General features: G+C 39.6%; 2 protein-coding genes across 4 annotated transcripts in view; one reads left to right on the forward strand and one right to left on the reverse strand.

Moving 5' to 3' along the window:
- The window catches only part of LOC124268486 (tudor domain-containing protein 5-like), a 63755-nt gene that overhangs the window by 9419 nt on the left and 37106 nt on the right, over window positions 1-17230 (reverse strand). The window lies entirely within an intron of this gene.
- Window positions 1-17230, forward strand: part of LOC124268485 (E3 ubiquitin-protein ligase TRIM56-like) — a 32009-nt gene that overhangs the window by 392 nt on the left and 14387 nt on the right. For 2 of the 3 annotated variants that reach the window (XR_006896287.1, XM_046703464.1), the window contains exon 1: window positions 10788-12940. The exons of the other annotated variant lie outside the window; for it this stretch is intronic. Coding sequence is in view for 1 of the 2 variants with exons in the window: in XM_046703464.1 (XP_046559420.1) it covers window positions 12856-12940 (85 nt within the window). In the remaining variant the exon portion in view is untranslated. Of the gene's footprint in view, window positions 1-10787; window positions 12941-17230 lie in introns of those variants that run through there. 3 annotated transcript variants of the gene reach the window in all.

Genomic DNA, 17230 nt, shown 5'->3' on the forward strand with positions numbered 1-17230 from the left:
TCATGCATGTGATTATATGTGACAAGCATGTGTTTTCTCAGGGGCATGCATGTGTTTAGTCAGGGTATACGGCATGCATGTGATTAGTCAGGGTATACGGCATGCATGTGTTTAGTCAGGGTATACGGCATGCATGTGATTAGTCAGGGTATACGGCATGCATGTGTTTAGTCAGGGTATATGCATATACCGAGTATACAACACGCCAGTGCGTGAGTGTTTACTCGAGTATACAACACGCCAGTGTTTACCGAGTATACAACACGCCAGTGTTTACCGAGTATACAACACGAGTGTTTACCGGAGTATACAACACGGAGTGTTTACTCGAGTATACAACACGCGTGAGTGTTTACTCGAGTATTGCCAGTGTTTACCGAGTATACAACACGCCAGTGTTTACTCGAGCATACAACACGCCAGTGTTTACTCGAGTATAGGTATACATCATGCATGTGATTACACAACAGAAAAACTTTGTGAAACTTCATCGTCAATAACATGCAATATACACAATCGACACCCAAAGGATCACACACTAAGCTTCTGAAAGCTTTTACCAGTGTTCACTCAAATAAATCACCGGTGACTTACGAAATTGTATACTGTAAAAATTCAGATTTTTTCTAAAAAATCTGCGTTTTTTAAAGAGAAATCGGACAGCAGATGTTGTATTTGAAAATCGGAGTTACTCCGCTAAAATCGGAGTGGTTGGCATCTCTGTACATGTATATGATAGATGAGTCCATGAGTGAGTGAGTGAGTGAGTGAGTGAATTTGGTTTTACACCGCTTCTAGCAATATTCCAGCAATATCACAGCAGGGGGCACCAGAAATGGACTTCACACATTGTACTCATGTGGGGAATTGAACCCGGGTCTTCGGCATGATGAACGAACACTTTAACCATTAGGCTACCTCAGCGCCCCCGTGAGTGAGTGAATGTATGAATGAGTCAGAGCGAATGTATGAATGAATCTGTGAGTGTGCAAATGTATGAATCAGTCAGTGAGTGAATGAGTGCATGAATGGATCTGTGAGTGAGTGAATATATGAATGAGTCTGTGAGTGAGTGATTATATGAATGAGTCTGTGAGTGAGTGAATATATGAATGAGTCTGTGAGTGAGTAAATGTGAGGGGGTGAGTGAATGAATGAATGGCTCAGTGAGGGAGTGTCAGTGAATGCATGAATGAATGAGAGAGTGAAAGAATGATGTAATTAGGTGTGTGAATGAAAATGAGCAAGACTTCTTGTATTCAGCCAAAAATATAATGGCATGATACATGAAAAATATGATTCATATATTGCATGAGACGAGCCCTGAATTTAGGTATGTGACTTTAATGACTGTCTTATTCACTACTCGTGCTGGTTTATTGGGAAACTTGACTGGCTACTCAGCATTTCAAAGGACAGAAACCAAAATGTGACAAATCAATACGAACATGGAACATGTTTGTAACAAACACTTCTGAGCGTCTATAGCCCTGAACAGTCATTGGCTGTTGTCAGTGACATACTCCTCAACGTTTCAAAAGTATATGCCTATTATTCTAACTAATAACTGAAGCAACAAATATATACTCATGGAAATATATTAGTATATATCAATGTCAATACTGAAATGGAACAAGTTTGCCAGAAATATGTTTAAGCCTATAGCCAGAACACCACTCTTAACACCATTATCCTAAGATATTAGTGTTGTCATATGCATAATGCATTATTAAATGAGCTAACCATATGGGATAAGACTATTGGATAAGCAGTCGGCTGTGAAATATCATATTTTCATTTAGCTAAGCTTCTAAGAGACGCCTTCTGGGTTTCATAACAGTTAAATCACTTAATCAAGAATTGAGCAATAAATCATAAATCTCCTCTCTATGATGCTTTAATATTACAGTTGCATAATGCTAAAGCTTAGCCACTATGTCATACTGTTACAGTAGTTACCAAAGGTCCATAACTGCTCTGTAAGGATGGTAAATGTATATCAGCACTAACTGACCTCACAACACTATGGGATAAGTGATGTGTATCGACATGCATAGATTGTCACAGATCATTTTCTTTTTTCTTCACATTTAGGACAAAATAAGTAGAACAAACAGGTGATGTTCTTTTTATGCAAAGACCTCTAAGATTTTCATATCTTCTTTTGATGTATTTGAAATAATTTTTGAAGAATATTTTCATTTGTACCGAACTGTATCACTATTTAACGAAACATTATAGTGAACAACTGCCAGTCAACAGATTCTATGAGCCATGCCATAAACGTCAGGCATAATATTATCTGGCCAAAGCAAGTACCGATTACTGGGCTTGAGCTTTGTAAATGACACAATATCTACACTTCATGACAATATTCACAATTCCTTTTTCCGAGTTTATGTGGACAAGAAAAAACAGTTGCAAGTGTCCCATTAATTCAGGATTCTAAAATGCCTGTCAAAGAAGTAATTAAGGATTGTTATATAAAACATAACAGGAACATGTACATGAGCACTGAAGTGCCCACAGTTTGATGGAATCAATCTGACAAAAGCATGACAAATTAGAAAACACAAGGTAATGATGCTGCGTCGACAAGTGACGGTTAGTAAGACAGAAATATAAAAAACGTTTGTCACGCACTAGGTGCATACAGCCTTAAATATTAGGTTTCACTTTTCAATATTAGGTTGCACCAGTGCCTGGTTGTTTATTGCTAAATCGAGCCCCGCATGGATACCCCACACTGACACAGTACAACTGACAAGTCCTTGTCTCATTGTCTCATACCCATAATGTTAAATGCCCTACAGGGTGAAAACAGTTACCATGGTTTAATGTCTTCTTGGGGTAGTCTAGTGGTTAAAGTGTTTACTTGTCATGCCGAAGGACCGGGTTCAATTCCCCACATGGGTACCGTGTATGAACCCATTTCTCGCGTCATGAAATTGCTGGAATAGTGCTGAAAGTGGTGTAACCCCAACCCACTCACTCACTCACTCACTCACTAATGTCTTCTGACTGACTGACTGACTGAGTTTGGTTTTACGCCGCTTTTAGCAATATTCCAGCAACATCACGGCCGGGGACACCAGAAATGGGCTTAACAAATTGTACCCATGTGGGGATTCGAACCCGGGTGTTCGGCGTGACGAGCGAACGCTTTAACCATTAGGCTACCCCACCGCCCCACTAATGTCTTCTGGTACTCCATGGCTGGGGGGTCAAGCCACCAACCTTCTGCTCTCGGAGGTCTATCGACTCGGCTATGAAAGTGGTATAATGAGAGAGAGAGAGAGAGAGAGAGAGAGAGAGAGAGAGAGAGAGAGAGAGAGAGAGAGAGTGGAGAGAGAGAGAGAGAGAGAGAGAGAGAGAGAGAGAGAGAGAGAGAGAGGGAGAGGGAGAGGGAGGAGAGAGAGAGAGAGAGAGAGTGGAGAGTGAGGTCTATCGACTCGGCTATGAAAGTGGTATAATTAGAGAGAGAGAGAGAGAGAGAGAGAGAGAGAGAGAGAGAGAGAGAGAGAGAGAGAGAGAGAGAGAGAGAGAGAGAGAGAGAGAGTGAGTGAGTTTGGCAATAGCAATATTCAAGCAATATCAAAGCAAGGGACACCAGAAATGTGCTTCACCTTGTACCCATGTGGGAATTCACTCACTCTGCAGCCAATTTTGCAATCCAAAAACCCCCAAGTTATATACTGCACAGCACTATTTTTACATTATGTTTTTAAAGTAAGATCCCAATACTAATTATGACCACTGTTTCACGAAACTGCCAAAGTTTGTGACTGTATTATAGGCCATGAGGCCGATATTACGAATAAACTTCTGTCTGTCTGTCTGTCATGTGGGAATTCGATCCCGGGCCTTTGGCATGTCAGGCGAACGTTTTAACCACTAGGCTACCCCACCACCCTACCGCTCGATAGCATGAACAACTAACTATCTAGCCAACTAAGGCATGATTACCTGCAGTCACATGTTATAACCACCCAGTATCAGCTGTGACAATAAACACCATGTACTTGTAATCCTTTTGCTAAGGGGCGGTGGGGTAGCCCAATGGTTAAAGCATTCGCTAGTCACGGTGAAGGCCCAGGTTTGATTCCCCATATGGGTACAACGTATGAAACTTATTTCCGGCGTCCCCTGCGGTGATATTGCTGGGATATTACTAAAAGCGGCGTAAAACTCAAATCAACTCACTCACTCACTCCTTTTGGTCAGCTAGTCACGTTGAAGGCCTGTGTTCGATTCCGCACATGGGTACACCATATGAAGCCCATTTCTGGTGTCCCCCAACGGGATATTGCTGGAATATTGCTAAATGCGGTGTAAAACTAAACTCACTCACTCACTCCTTTTTGCTCAGCCATCTCCACAGGAACAATCTTATGTACCTAATACAATAAACATTTTCTTCAAATAAAGGCACCGCCATATGTACTACAGAGCTGACAGTTCCATTAGGAACACAAACATACCTATCACCTGCCAACAACTCTCTTCTGCTATGTTACACACAGTCATTGACAAGCAATCCATTACGTGCCACTCAGATGTCTAAACACAAAGATCCTTTCATCAGCTTTCAACACCATGCTATGTCCATGATCCTTTATCTGCAAGGCGCTAAAAACCAGTGTTTGTAGAGCCCATGGTCCATCGTAATGTATGTGGGCATTCCTCCAGACAAAGCTACTGACGTCCATACTCGACTTAACGTTAATGATTTCTTTGCTCATGTTGACTGTGTATGCCTTTTAATGTGACGGATAGAATATGTCACGTCCAAGTGAATGAGCAAAGTCAGATGGGTTTAACACTGATAAAGTGGTAATTTAGTTGATCAATGCCCTTCAGATACAACGATAATTCATCGTGAAATCATAAAAGATTGAATGATTAAGTCTGATCAATGATTTAAATCAATCTGAGTCCGTCATTTATCAATTTTAAGTACAGTACGAGAAAACACCTCACATAAACAAAAAAAAACAAAACTTTTTTTATGATTGGATGAACAGGTCTGATCAATGATTTAAATCAATCGGTGTGCGTCATTTATCAATTTTACGTACAGTACGAGAAAACACCTCACAGAAACAAACCCATATACTTTCCTCTGCCATTTAGCTTTAAAAAAGATGCTGACCTCACTTTTTCTCACATTTTTTAACAAGTACAAAGTTAATGGTAAAAAAATGTAAATAATAGACTAGAATCATTCATAACTGTAAAAGACGAGGTAAATGCATTGATTGATTGCTAACTCAGGAATAAATCATTTTCAATCACCAATCATTTCCCCAGTAATGGCAGCTTAATCTACGCGGATCCAAGGGATGCAAGGCTTAAATCAGGGATCTAAACAGGATCTTAAGTTAAGTGTTATGGCAGGCACATTGTGTAAATAGTTGTTTAAGTTAGTTCAAAACTGGAATAATATAAAGTTCTTTTTTTTTCAAATTGAGAGGTAGGATCATTTTAACACCGCTTTTTGAGATTGCAAGCAATGCAATAGAATATTACATATATTACTGATCATTGCAACCTTGACATATTCAGTTGTTTTGTTATCAGTGAAATTCAGGTAACTTCTCAGAGCTGTGAGTGAGTGAGTGAGAGTGAGTGAGTGAGTGAGTGAGTGAGTGAGTGAGTCAGTGAGTGAGTGAGTGAGTGAGTGAGTGAGTTTGGTTTTGCCGCTATTAGCAATACTCCAGCAATGTGTGGGGAGAAATGAGCTTGAGTACCCATGTGGGGAGTGAGTTTAGTTTTCAGGCTACCCCACGCCCCAGTCAGTGTGAAAGTGAGAGTGAGTGAGTTTAGTTAAGAAGCTCAGCAATATTCAGCAGAGGCGAGATATAGTGAGTGAGAGTGAGAGAGAGAGAGAGAAGAGTGAGTGAGTGAGAGTGAGAATGAGAGTGAGTGTGAGAGCGAGAGTGAGTATGGTTTTACGTGGCTTTTAGCAATATTCCATCAATATCATGGCGGAGATACCAGAAATGGGCTTCACACATTGTACCCATGTGGGGAATAGAACCTGGGTCTTCAGCGTGACAAGTGAACGCTTTTACCACTAGGCTACCCCACCTCCCCTCAAAGCCATGAAATTAGCTATTTGTCATACATATGGACATACATTAATTCCATTTTCCAAATTTCCAAGGACATTTGAGGCAGACTTAGGAACAAATATCGGCCTCTGACAGATCCAGATAAATCCTTATAGATGTAAAATATATACCACAGACATGAGAATGGCAAAGCACAAAAAACACTGAAAATTTAGCCAGGGGTCTTGGGGGTCTTTTATTGCAGATATTATTGCCAAATTTTGAGGACCCCAAAAAGCAGTCTGTAAGAAAACAGGTTACAGTTTTGTCAAACTTTTTTTTGGTGATAAGAAAACAACATCGCATCACATACCCGCAGAATATAAACCAGGATGCCTTATAACTCAATTATTAAGTAAACCAATACAACATGTCTTCAAGTAAGATAAAAACAAACATTTGATTAATTGAAGGGCATGATTTAGATGTTTCTTCATGATTCTTTAACTGATCAGATAAGATTAATTAAGTTGAGATTTCCACAACACGCTGCTCAATTATTCAAGGACAACATAATCATGACATGTCATAGACCAATGAGTGGATATTCTGGGGCAAAATACACATAAAAATACCCAAATACACAGATTTGCTTCTTTCCGGTGTTTGACAATGGGTAAATACAAACCTGAAACAACATTACCAAGTTGCAGAGGATAAGGATTTGTAAAACGAATCAAGAGTTAAAATACAATCATGAGTTAATTGTGACATGAACTCTGGTTAAGACAACGTGAGCCCCACTGCCCTAGTTACTCTGATGTAGGACAACTCCTCTAACCAGTAATCGGCCATCTTTAGTCATCAGCAGCTCAAGGGGAATTAGTCTACAGTAACCTTGATTGTACTTTGAATAACCAGGGCCTCTTGTTTCATAAGCAGGTTTACACTTTCACAAGAGCTTTCCTTTTTATTTAGTCTTTGTAAACATGTGGTCAGTACGTATTAGAAACATAAAAAAATTTAAAAGTCATGATGGTCTAGACCCTGAAACATTCTATTATGGTGAGTTTGCATATTAGAGATTTGTGATAGATTTTATTGCGAAGTGGGTTTTCAACCTCAGCTGTTATAAAAAATACTCTTAACCAAGATCAGCTTCTCTGAAATATAACCTGATCGTCCTTTATAGATTGAGTTTCCATCTCAGAAAATCCTGAAATAGTTTTATGGTTGAAAACTGAAGCTATGGCTCTCTTTCGACATCTACTATACTAAGCAGCAAAAGAAACGTCAGTTTGGAATTTTCCTTCACAGAAACGGATAACTGTAAACTCATTTAATGTTTTGATTGTATATTTTTGACAACATCTCCAACTGTACCTGAGCAAAAACATTCCTTCCCAAACTCAGAATTGAACCCAGGAAATGGTCTCAAAAACGAAACCTGATCTCGGAGATGGTACGGTGTTCTCCATGTTTTTTTTGCAACTTATTCTGCACGTGCTGTTCACAAGGACCAGCCGTATAAAATGCACCCACAAACCTGGTTGAAACATTCATATTACAACGTCAGCAGGATGCCGCGACTCACGACAGCTCAGAGGAACCAGGCGCTAGGAAGACTTGAAGCTGGATACTGCACAAGCCGTTGCCAATCACTTCCAGGTCAACGTTCGGACCATCTACAGGCTGCAGCAACGTTTCCGGGCCACCAACACCACAAATGATCGCCCCCATACTGGCTGACCAAAGGTCACCACAAGACGACAAGACCGCCATGTTGTGCGACAGCATGTACAGAATTCCTTCATGCAGGCATCCGAAACAGCATGCCAGACACTGGGAACACACGGAAGACCAATCAGTACTGATACAGTACGCCGACGTCTTGACAGCGGGAACCTCCATTGCCGTAGACCTTACCGTGGACCAATCCTCACCCCTCGTCATCGGCATGAACGTCTACAGTTTGTCCTAAAACACCAAAACTGGTGATACAGGCAATGGTGAACTGTTCTGTTCACAGATGAGAGTTAGTACTGCGTATCATCTGCAGATGGCAGAACAAGAATATGGCGACGACGTGGCCAGCGTTACTCAGACCAATGTGTTATGGAAAGGACTCATGGGGAGGTGCAAGCATCATGGTATGGGGTGGAATAGGCCTGAACCAGAGAGTGGGTCCTGTGGTGTTCCAGAACCTTGGTCCAGGGAGAGGAGGCGGCATCACAGCGGTGCGCTACATCGACCAAGCTCTCAGACCCCCAGTCATACCACATTTCGCACGTCACCGGAACAACATTTTCCAGCATGATAATGCCTGTGCCCATACTGTCAGAGCTACACGGGACTTCCTGCAGCAAAACGGTGTCAATATTATGCAGTGGCCAGGCCTTAGTCTGACTGAACCCCAATTGAACATCTTTAGGATGAAATTCAGAGGAGACTGAATAATGTCATACCAAGGCCGAACACAGCTGATTTATTGCGCCAGGCCTTTCTCAGAGTGTGGTTCCAGGTGCCAATTGCTTTCATCAATCGATTGGTGCACTCCATGCATAGACGCTGTGCTGCAGTTATTGCCGCTCGTGCTGGTCACACTAGATACTGAAGTCAAGAGTCTGAATGGACTGCAAACGTTCACATAATGTCTTGAATTTGTATTGAGCTATTCATTGATGTGTCAAGATATTGTACACAAAAAATTGTTTTGATCCGCTTATTTTGTCCATTTCTGTAATGATTTTGAATTCGTACTGGCGTTTTTTTGCTGCTGAGTATATATCCACACTTGTTTTTAGAAAAATAAAATTCCTGGACAAGCCTTGCTGATTTTAGGTACCGAACATTTGATATTCTGGGGGCAGGATGGGGATTTTGTACATAGACAAGATATTTTGGTTTAATTTGCACAAAAGGAATTTTCTAAAAAAACTAACAGTCTAAATGTTTTGTTTTACGAAAACATCTTCCAACCTTGTATTTTTAGAGACAGACAATATCTTTTTCTTCCAAAAGTCCAAAGCATAGATATACTTTTGAAGCATTTAGTTTAGACATGATATGTATTTTACTCAAAATTCCCAGCCCCCCCCTCAAGGTATAATAATGACTGGCTCCTAAATCGTTATGAATGAAAAGAAATTTGGGTTAGATTCCCATCTCTCATCCTGCATTCAAACCCCAGTATTGGAAGCCATACCCTGTCATCGTCATAGTTTATCCTCATACTTGGTCAAATGTTAGGACAGGGGTTCAAAATCTTTTTTTAAAAGCCACTTTCCACAGGGCAATTGACTTTAAGAAAGAAACTTGTCCTAGCTAATTTTCCACTTGCCCTGATTTTTATGACATATTAATAATGATGATGTAATTATGAAAGAATAAATCAACATGGTATTTGATGTTAATGTTCACTGGACTATTTTTCAAGAAGTCATAAATATCAAAGAAGGATTTTGAACTCTACTTAATTATCATTGCAAAATGTAATAGCTACATTTTGAGAAGATATGAAATGAAATCCAAGTTTAATTGCAGTTTGAAACTGTAAGCAGAGATTACCTAGTAGCCCACGGACAAGTAAGATACCATTATCTGATTGCCCGAAATGAAAACTGACTTGTCCCGGGCATCGGGCGATGGTATTTTTGAACCCTGTTGGATACAAATTGTTACAACCTGCAAGCACTGAGTGATAACTACAAATAACTCAAGATCACAACAATCAATAGTGAATAAACAATTGATGCAAATCATTGATTGGTGTCTTCTAGGAATTCAGAAATCATATACCATTCCTCTTGTGAGAATTGCGATCTGAGATTAAATTGTCATCATAAAGCATCCAGTGATAGATATATTTTTCATGATTTAAATATGATTGATGTATTACCAGATCGTTCAGGGAATACAAGCCTGATGCAGTATCCAGGTTTAGTCACCACCGTACCAGTAGCTTCTCATTAATTATCAGCAAATAACAACACATAATCCTCTCTCGGCTGTTTCCCCTGACATTCAAGGACCTCCACTATGTGCACAAACCATGACACACACTTTAACATTAATCTGTAGAAGCCTTGTCCTGTCTAATCAATCGGTTATTTTATAAGCCATTGTTATTGATGTCAATGCATCATTTATTCCCATGCATGTCAACTGGCCTCATATATATCGAGACACCTATAATCTCATAACAATTGAATTATTACATAGACACAAGTTCTAATATAATAATAAATTAATTATTAAGTACCTAATAACCAATGACCAACTCAATGCTCATTCTACTTTCAATAAATTGATTACTTTTCAAAACTAATGATACTGAGGGAAAAAATATTTCTTTATTACTCATGTTAAGTCAAAGTGATTATTAAAGTAGAAGAAAGTACTAAAAATTCCAGTTAGAACATGTGATACTTATGTGCTATACCTTTTTAAACCATCAAAATAATAACATAGGTAGATCGTTGAAACAAATCTAAACTTTCAATTCAGTGGACCTGAATATTAACAAGGGGAATGTTGAGATTAATTCAGCTGATGACTGCCATGAGACTGCCATGAACATCTCATCTCATCAAGAAGAGATAGCCCTGAATTATTAACACAATCACTGACTCCACTGGCCAGACTCTTCCCCAGTCAATATGAGTGCAGGTAAAGTGACAATGCCAAGCAATCCCATATTGATCAGCATAGTAGCCTGGTTGGTGTATACAAAGCCGTATCAAAAGGCCATGTAGGTAGACAAGGGCTTGGTAAACTTGGTAGAAAATCAGGGACTGATAATCTACAGCGGTATAAATGTGAATTGATCAGCGAGCACAGCTTCAGCCAGCCATGACTGAGAGAAATGTCATGTTAGCCGTTGTGTAAATAAATCCAGGGTTTGTGTGCAGGATCATCAGTGTGTATCATGAGCTGTGCAGGCTATGTTTCTTCATGGAACATATTAGTTAAATGATGCTCTTTTATAACACAGTCGTGTAAGGATTAATTTTTCGGCTGTCGCAAATAATCCAGTATTTCTTATCGTGATCGATTGACTGGACTCCTTTGGATTTACTTGTGTATACGGAACACTATAATTAGTGTCTGAAACAGCAGATGCGCCTAGGCAAAAGAATGACGTGTACATCAACCACTGTGGCACGTCACTGACAGTGTTGTAAAGGATTAACCACCTTGTCTCACTCAGGCTGAACTACTCACAGAGTCGGATCAAATGACAGGATTGAATACCATTGTCTACATAAAGATCAATGTGTCTGTATGATGTGTCAAGCTTTTAAGCCATTACAAACTTGGTTGGTTTTAGGATGAACAGCTTTGAAAACAACACCTCGCAATTAAGGTAGGTTGGAGCCAAAGCATCAATCAAGACAGACAGACTTATATGGTGCTATTGACTAATTTAGGAAAAGTATAGTAGTCACATTCTGTTGTTTGTGGATGCTTTCTCTGCAAGATTTGGCTGTTATCAGTGCAAAGGGTTTCAGCTGTAACCACAGAAAAGATAGTTCAAGAAGTTTTCGCAGTGCAAGTTGATTTGGGCCTGAACCTTGTGCAAGAAGTTTTTGCTGTAACCAGTGCAAGTTGCTTTGGGCCATAACTAGTGCAAGTTGTTTTTGGCCTGAACCAAGTGCAAGAAGGTTTCGCTGTGGCCAATGCCATGACTTAGTGTAAAAATGTATTGCTGTAACCAGTGCAAGTTGCTTTGACTGAGCCAGTACTAGCTCACAGTACTACAACAGGTGTGTCCTGAAGCTTTTGGAGATCTGAGGCCTTCAACTACTGTTTGATCACAGATTGTAATGACCTCAATAAAAGATCTGCTGTAATATGAGAAAGGATGTGAAGCTTACAACTGCTGTTTGATCACCCACTGTAATAACCTCATTAAGAGATCTGCTGGCTAGTTAATTTGGAAAAGGATACTTGAAGTAGGCCATGGCAGATTAATGTGATCCCCAGCGCGAGGACACAGCATGGCAAGGCTTTCATGAGGTATAATTATGCAGGTGTGGAGTGGTCATAATCAGCCTCTCCATTGTTGGACATAGACTGCTGTGTGTGTTGGTGGCATGTAGGGTCACGTCAGGGTACATTCATCAAAGAAAGGGAGGCATGTGTGTTGAAAAGCGCAAATACTCTTGCGATGGACACGATCCCTTGAAGACTAAACCACTGTAGCTCTGAAAGTCTGATCATTCACAGCTGAGGATTTCAAGGTACAGACACTACCGAGAGACCCTTCACTCTGATGCCTAGACAAATCATGTCATCACTGTCTGGTCATCTGGTTATCAACACTCGAAGCTGAAGGGGATGAAGAACATGACAACAAATGATTGCCACAACAAGAAACACCACAATACGTCTAGGATGACAGTCTGACAAGATAAACTTACAAACCTAACATAACACAAGTATATCCAGGCCAGAAATCAATCACATTCCTCAACTATTGCATCATCACCGTTTTTCCTGGGACGGGTGTTTTCTGAGAAAACTTTCTTGAAGGTCATAGTCCATCAATAAAACCACATCTATCAAGTTCCCTGTGACAACCTCTAGTGTATCAACAGCGACAACATCCAGGTGATCGGAGGCAAACAACAAGTCAGCTGGGTGCTAAGTGCTCAATACATCCCGTGGTTGCAGCGGAACTGGGGGAGACAAAAGCGCTATTGATTCCCAGTCCTGTGGCTGCATGTGAAGGGTAAGAGCTGATCGGCATCAGTTGGTTCCTGTGTGGAGGTGAGCAGAGACTGCCATCAGTTCTACCAGCATGGACGGAGCAGCACAGGACGATGCTGTTCCACCTTCACCGACATGGTGTGATATGAACCTTGAACTGGCTCTCCTCAGAGAAGGTAAAAACTTTGTCTGTGGGGGTTCATGCTACATTGAACAGTATTTTAGATCCATCAAAGTGTGTAAACTTAATCTTCAGGAAAGAGCCAGAGTAACTCAGGTCTTAAATGTTTATCACCTTGGTGAAATCAATATGTTGTTGTCTTGACAAACCAATTTCATATATTTTGAATCTTGGGGCTGGAACACAGAACCTGTAACTAAGGAATGCATCAATATGCTGCATGATGGATATTAATTCTCATCCACTGGTGTCCCATCATAAGTTCAGGGAATATTGTGTTTAAGTTACATAAACCTAAACCTCTTGCTTTAGATATTGGAATTATTATTGACAACTAGTCTTATCATAGATCCCATCCATATCAGCATCCATTTCTCAGGTTGAAAGGTCCCTTGATCATCTGATTTGGCAACCAATCCAAACATTTTTGCATATATTCTATTAGTTGACCGATAAATATTTACAAAATAATACTTTGAGTTTCTTAAATAATGAGATATAATGTGTTTTCAAAACTTCTGGGGTGATTGTGTATTTGGTGCAAAGTAATTTCATACAGTGTAAAAACAGGTACATATACAATAGAGGTGATAAACATGTATAATGGCCTGATTATCTAACGCTCAATGAAGCATTATATTGAATATTTTAGAAACTTCAAAATATGACTTTGCCATATAAATGTAAACAACCCTTCTTCAAGTTGCGATTTAGACATGCCTCTTAATTACCATAAATTATCAAATTAATGTAAGAAAATGCAAGTGTCCCTGGCTAACAAGAACAACGTGACTCAGTTTCATCCGGATACTTTGCACATTGAAATAGACATTTATATACATAATGAAGCCCACAACAAATAATGTAATCTAATGCAACCAACCTAGTGCAAAATTTAGTGTGTTCAAAATCACATTCCATGCCTAGTGTGCTGTGTTTACTAAACTAAATCTACCAGTATAAATTGCTGCCAACCTTGACACAGCAAACAAAATTCAAGTGGATTGATGTGGGTGAAACAAATTATCATTGAACTAAGTCAACAATCTTGCCATTCTCAATTGCTGATTAGCTTAAGTTCAGAGGTAGGGTTAATGGTTTAATAATTAATTTTCAAATTGCTATTATTGGTTTGTATTACATGGGGTATGCACATTAAATGAAACCCCGAGAACAAGAAGGGTTGGTTTCTACGGTAGTCTAAGTTAACACTCATCACGCATCGCATGTGCCTTTGTTTCACTGTTCCCACTACTGCACGTACCCCCTTGTAATACAAACCAATAATAGCGATTTGAATCTATGATCGTTTGTTAAACAACTTTCATCCCAAGTTGAATAAAATTCTGAGATTTTTATGTTCAATTGGCAAGGTAAAATTATGAGGATTCGCAATCTTAATTTCCTTTTATCTGATTTACTTTTTTATTCAAAATGTTATTCATCGGTACGTTTTCACTGCAAACAGACTATAGCAGGATATACCTTCTCTAGTTGCAACTGTTGTTCTCTACCTTTGATGAAGAACTCCCAAGGATTCCTCACTGAAACCTTTATATCTAAGAAAAGGACTTATTTAGATTTTATACTAAGTGCACATGTCTAGGAAGTATGGAGAAAGCATTATCAAACATCTTATTCTTTTATCTTTTCCATTAAGTCATTACTTCCATCCTCTATATGGATAAAAGCCTCTTAATCAATATATTGAAGTTTTCTAATTGCTCAATTAATATATTTTTGTCAGTGAAATACAGATCAACCTTGCAAAGCATAAGCTTTCGTCCTTGGTATAATAACCTGAACTGAGTCATTGTTAATTCAATTGGGGATTTCTTTACAAAGATCTAGGGATGAATGTTCCCCAGAGGAGACTAGTCTAGGGATGAATGTCCCCCAGAGGAGTCTAGTCTAGGGATGAATGTCCCCCAGGAGTCTAGTCTAGGGATGAATGTCCCCCAGAGGAGTCTAGTCTAGGGATGAATGTCCCCCAGAGGAGTCTAGTCTAGGGATGAATGTCCCCCAGAGGAGTCTAGTCTGAATGTCCCCCAGAGGAGTCTAGTCTAGGGATGAATGTCCCCCAGAGGAGTCTAGTCTAGGGATGAATGTCCCCCAGTCTAGTCTAGTCTAGGGATGAATGTCCCCCAGAGGAGTCTAGTCTAGGGATGAATGTCCCCCAGAGGAGTCTAGTCTAGGGATGAATGTCCCCCAGAGGAGTCTAGTCTAGGGATGAATGTCCCCCAGTCTAGTCTAGTCTAGGGATGAATGTCCCCCAGAGGAGTCTAGTCTAGGGATGAATGTCCCCCAGAGGAGTCTAGTCTAGGGATGAATGTCCCCCAGAGGAGTCTAGTCTAGGGATGAATGTCCCCCAGAGGAGTCTAGTCTAGGGATGAATGTCCCCCAGAGGAGTCTAGTCTAGGGATGAATGTCCCCCAGAGGAGTCTAGTCTAGGGATGAATGTCCCCCAGAGGAGTCTAGTCTAGGAACTTCAGATATTGGCATTTCTTGAAAAAAAACCCAACCCTTGAATCAGCAATTGTTCTTGCTTGGCTGCGTCGTTCCTTACTATTAAAATCGATCACATACATTATATATTCAGATGGTTGTTACACTTATTGTCTTGAAGAAAAAATAGAGGAGTGTTTTGTTAACCATGAATATTTCAACAGTGAAAATATGAAAGAACATTTCTTATGCTCGCTGTGCGGAATTGAAAGGGCAGTCAATCAATCCTATCCAAGGAATGTCATTCAGATCAATCCAGCATTATGCACCTTCTACCATTATGCAATGCCAGCTTCTACCAAGATGTCGCTCTTTGAATCCTGAGGTGCTTTCAGAGCATTTTACTATGTGGACTTGGGGAGCTCTTCAAAACTTCAGCCCAGGATAAACAAGAAGACAAAGTCATCATTATCCCCCGCAATGGCAAAATACTCTTCATGATTATGTCTACGAGTTATGATTATGTCAAATATTTAGGTGTGTATATAGAAAAGTGGAAGGAGAGTATTGAAAGGTTTTGAAAGTTCTGCTCCAGAAAGGAGCACTATCACCAATTTCAGTCAAAGTCGAACTTGTTGCCATGGAAACACCAAAAATATTTGATTCAGAATTCAAAAACTACCAAAAGGCACCAGTACACCACCAGATCTATGTATGTGCCAAGTTTGGTGAAGAAACATTGAACGGTTTTAGAGTTCTGCTCCGGAAAAGAGTACTACCACTAATTTCAGTTTGAGTCAAAATTGTTGCCATGGAAACGCCAAAAATATTTTATTCAGAATTCCAAAACTACCAAAAGGCATCAGTACACCACCAGATCCATGTATGTGCCAAGTTTGGTGAAGAAATATTGAACGGTTTTAGAGTTCAGCTCAGGAAAAGACAAATGTGCATGGACGGACGCACGGACGGACGACGCGACGCAGTTGACGTGAGTCCATTAATACCCCCCGCAACACAGCGCTGCTGGGGATAAAAAAAAAATCAGTTCTGTTGGTGTTGAAACAAACAAGCATGTCCTAAATCTGAAATCTAAAAACGGTGCTGTTTCTTTTCAGTGTTCTAATGTGAAATCCTGTGAAATGGTAAATTTCTTAATGAGCTTATATTAAAGTATTATTGCACTTGAGTGAAATAGCTTGTTCTAACACCCAAGCAACAAACAATATTATTTTTTGGGATAAATTCACTATTTCATCAAACAAAACATATCAATACATTTAATCATCAATGTCACTTTTTAAATTTTTACATCCAAGTTGAATTTAGATCATGGAAAGTTTAAAGGGCCAGAATCTTGACCATTTTGTATTTGGTACAAAGGAACTTCATACAGTGTAAAAACAGGTACATATACAATAGAAGTTATAAACAAATATAACAACATGATTATTTCACACTCAAAGACGTATAATTTTTAAATTTCTACATCCAAGGGAATATATCATGGAAAGTTTAAAGGGCCAGAATCTTGACCATTTTGTAAATAGCTGATACCCATAGCTGAGCTCTGCTTGCCTTATTAACAAACTTTCTGTAGGTTAGTTATGTGGCAGGGCTTTCAGTGTCAGTACTTCTGTCTTAATTCCTCTAATGTGTAAACACTCCCAGCACCATATCTGTAAATCCTAATAGTACCTGCATGGCTTTCTGTTACAGTTCTTGAATTGACAAACCTTTAAATCTTTAATTTTGAACATTCATTAAAGAACATGAACACTACGACCAAATGCTAAAATCATAACGCAAACACTGATATTCTATTAAACCCTTAAATCAT

Source organism: Haliotis rubra, unplaced genomic scaffold, assembly GCF_003918875.1.
Source record: "Haliotis rubra isolate DU_JTF1 unplaced genomic scaffold, ASM391887v1 Scf1384, whole genome shotgun sequence".
Classification (NCBI taxonomy): domain Eukaryota; kingdom Metazoa; phylum Mollusca; class Gastropoda; order Lepetellida; family Haliotidae; genus Haliotis; species Haliotis rubra.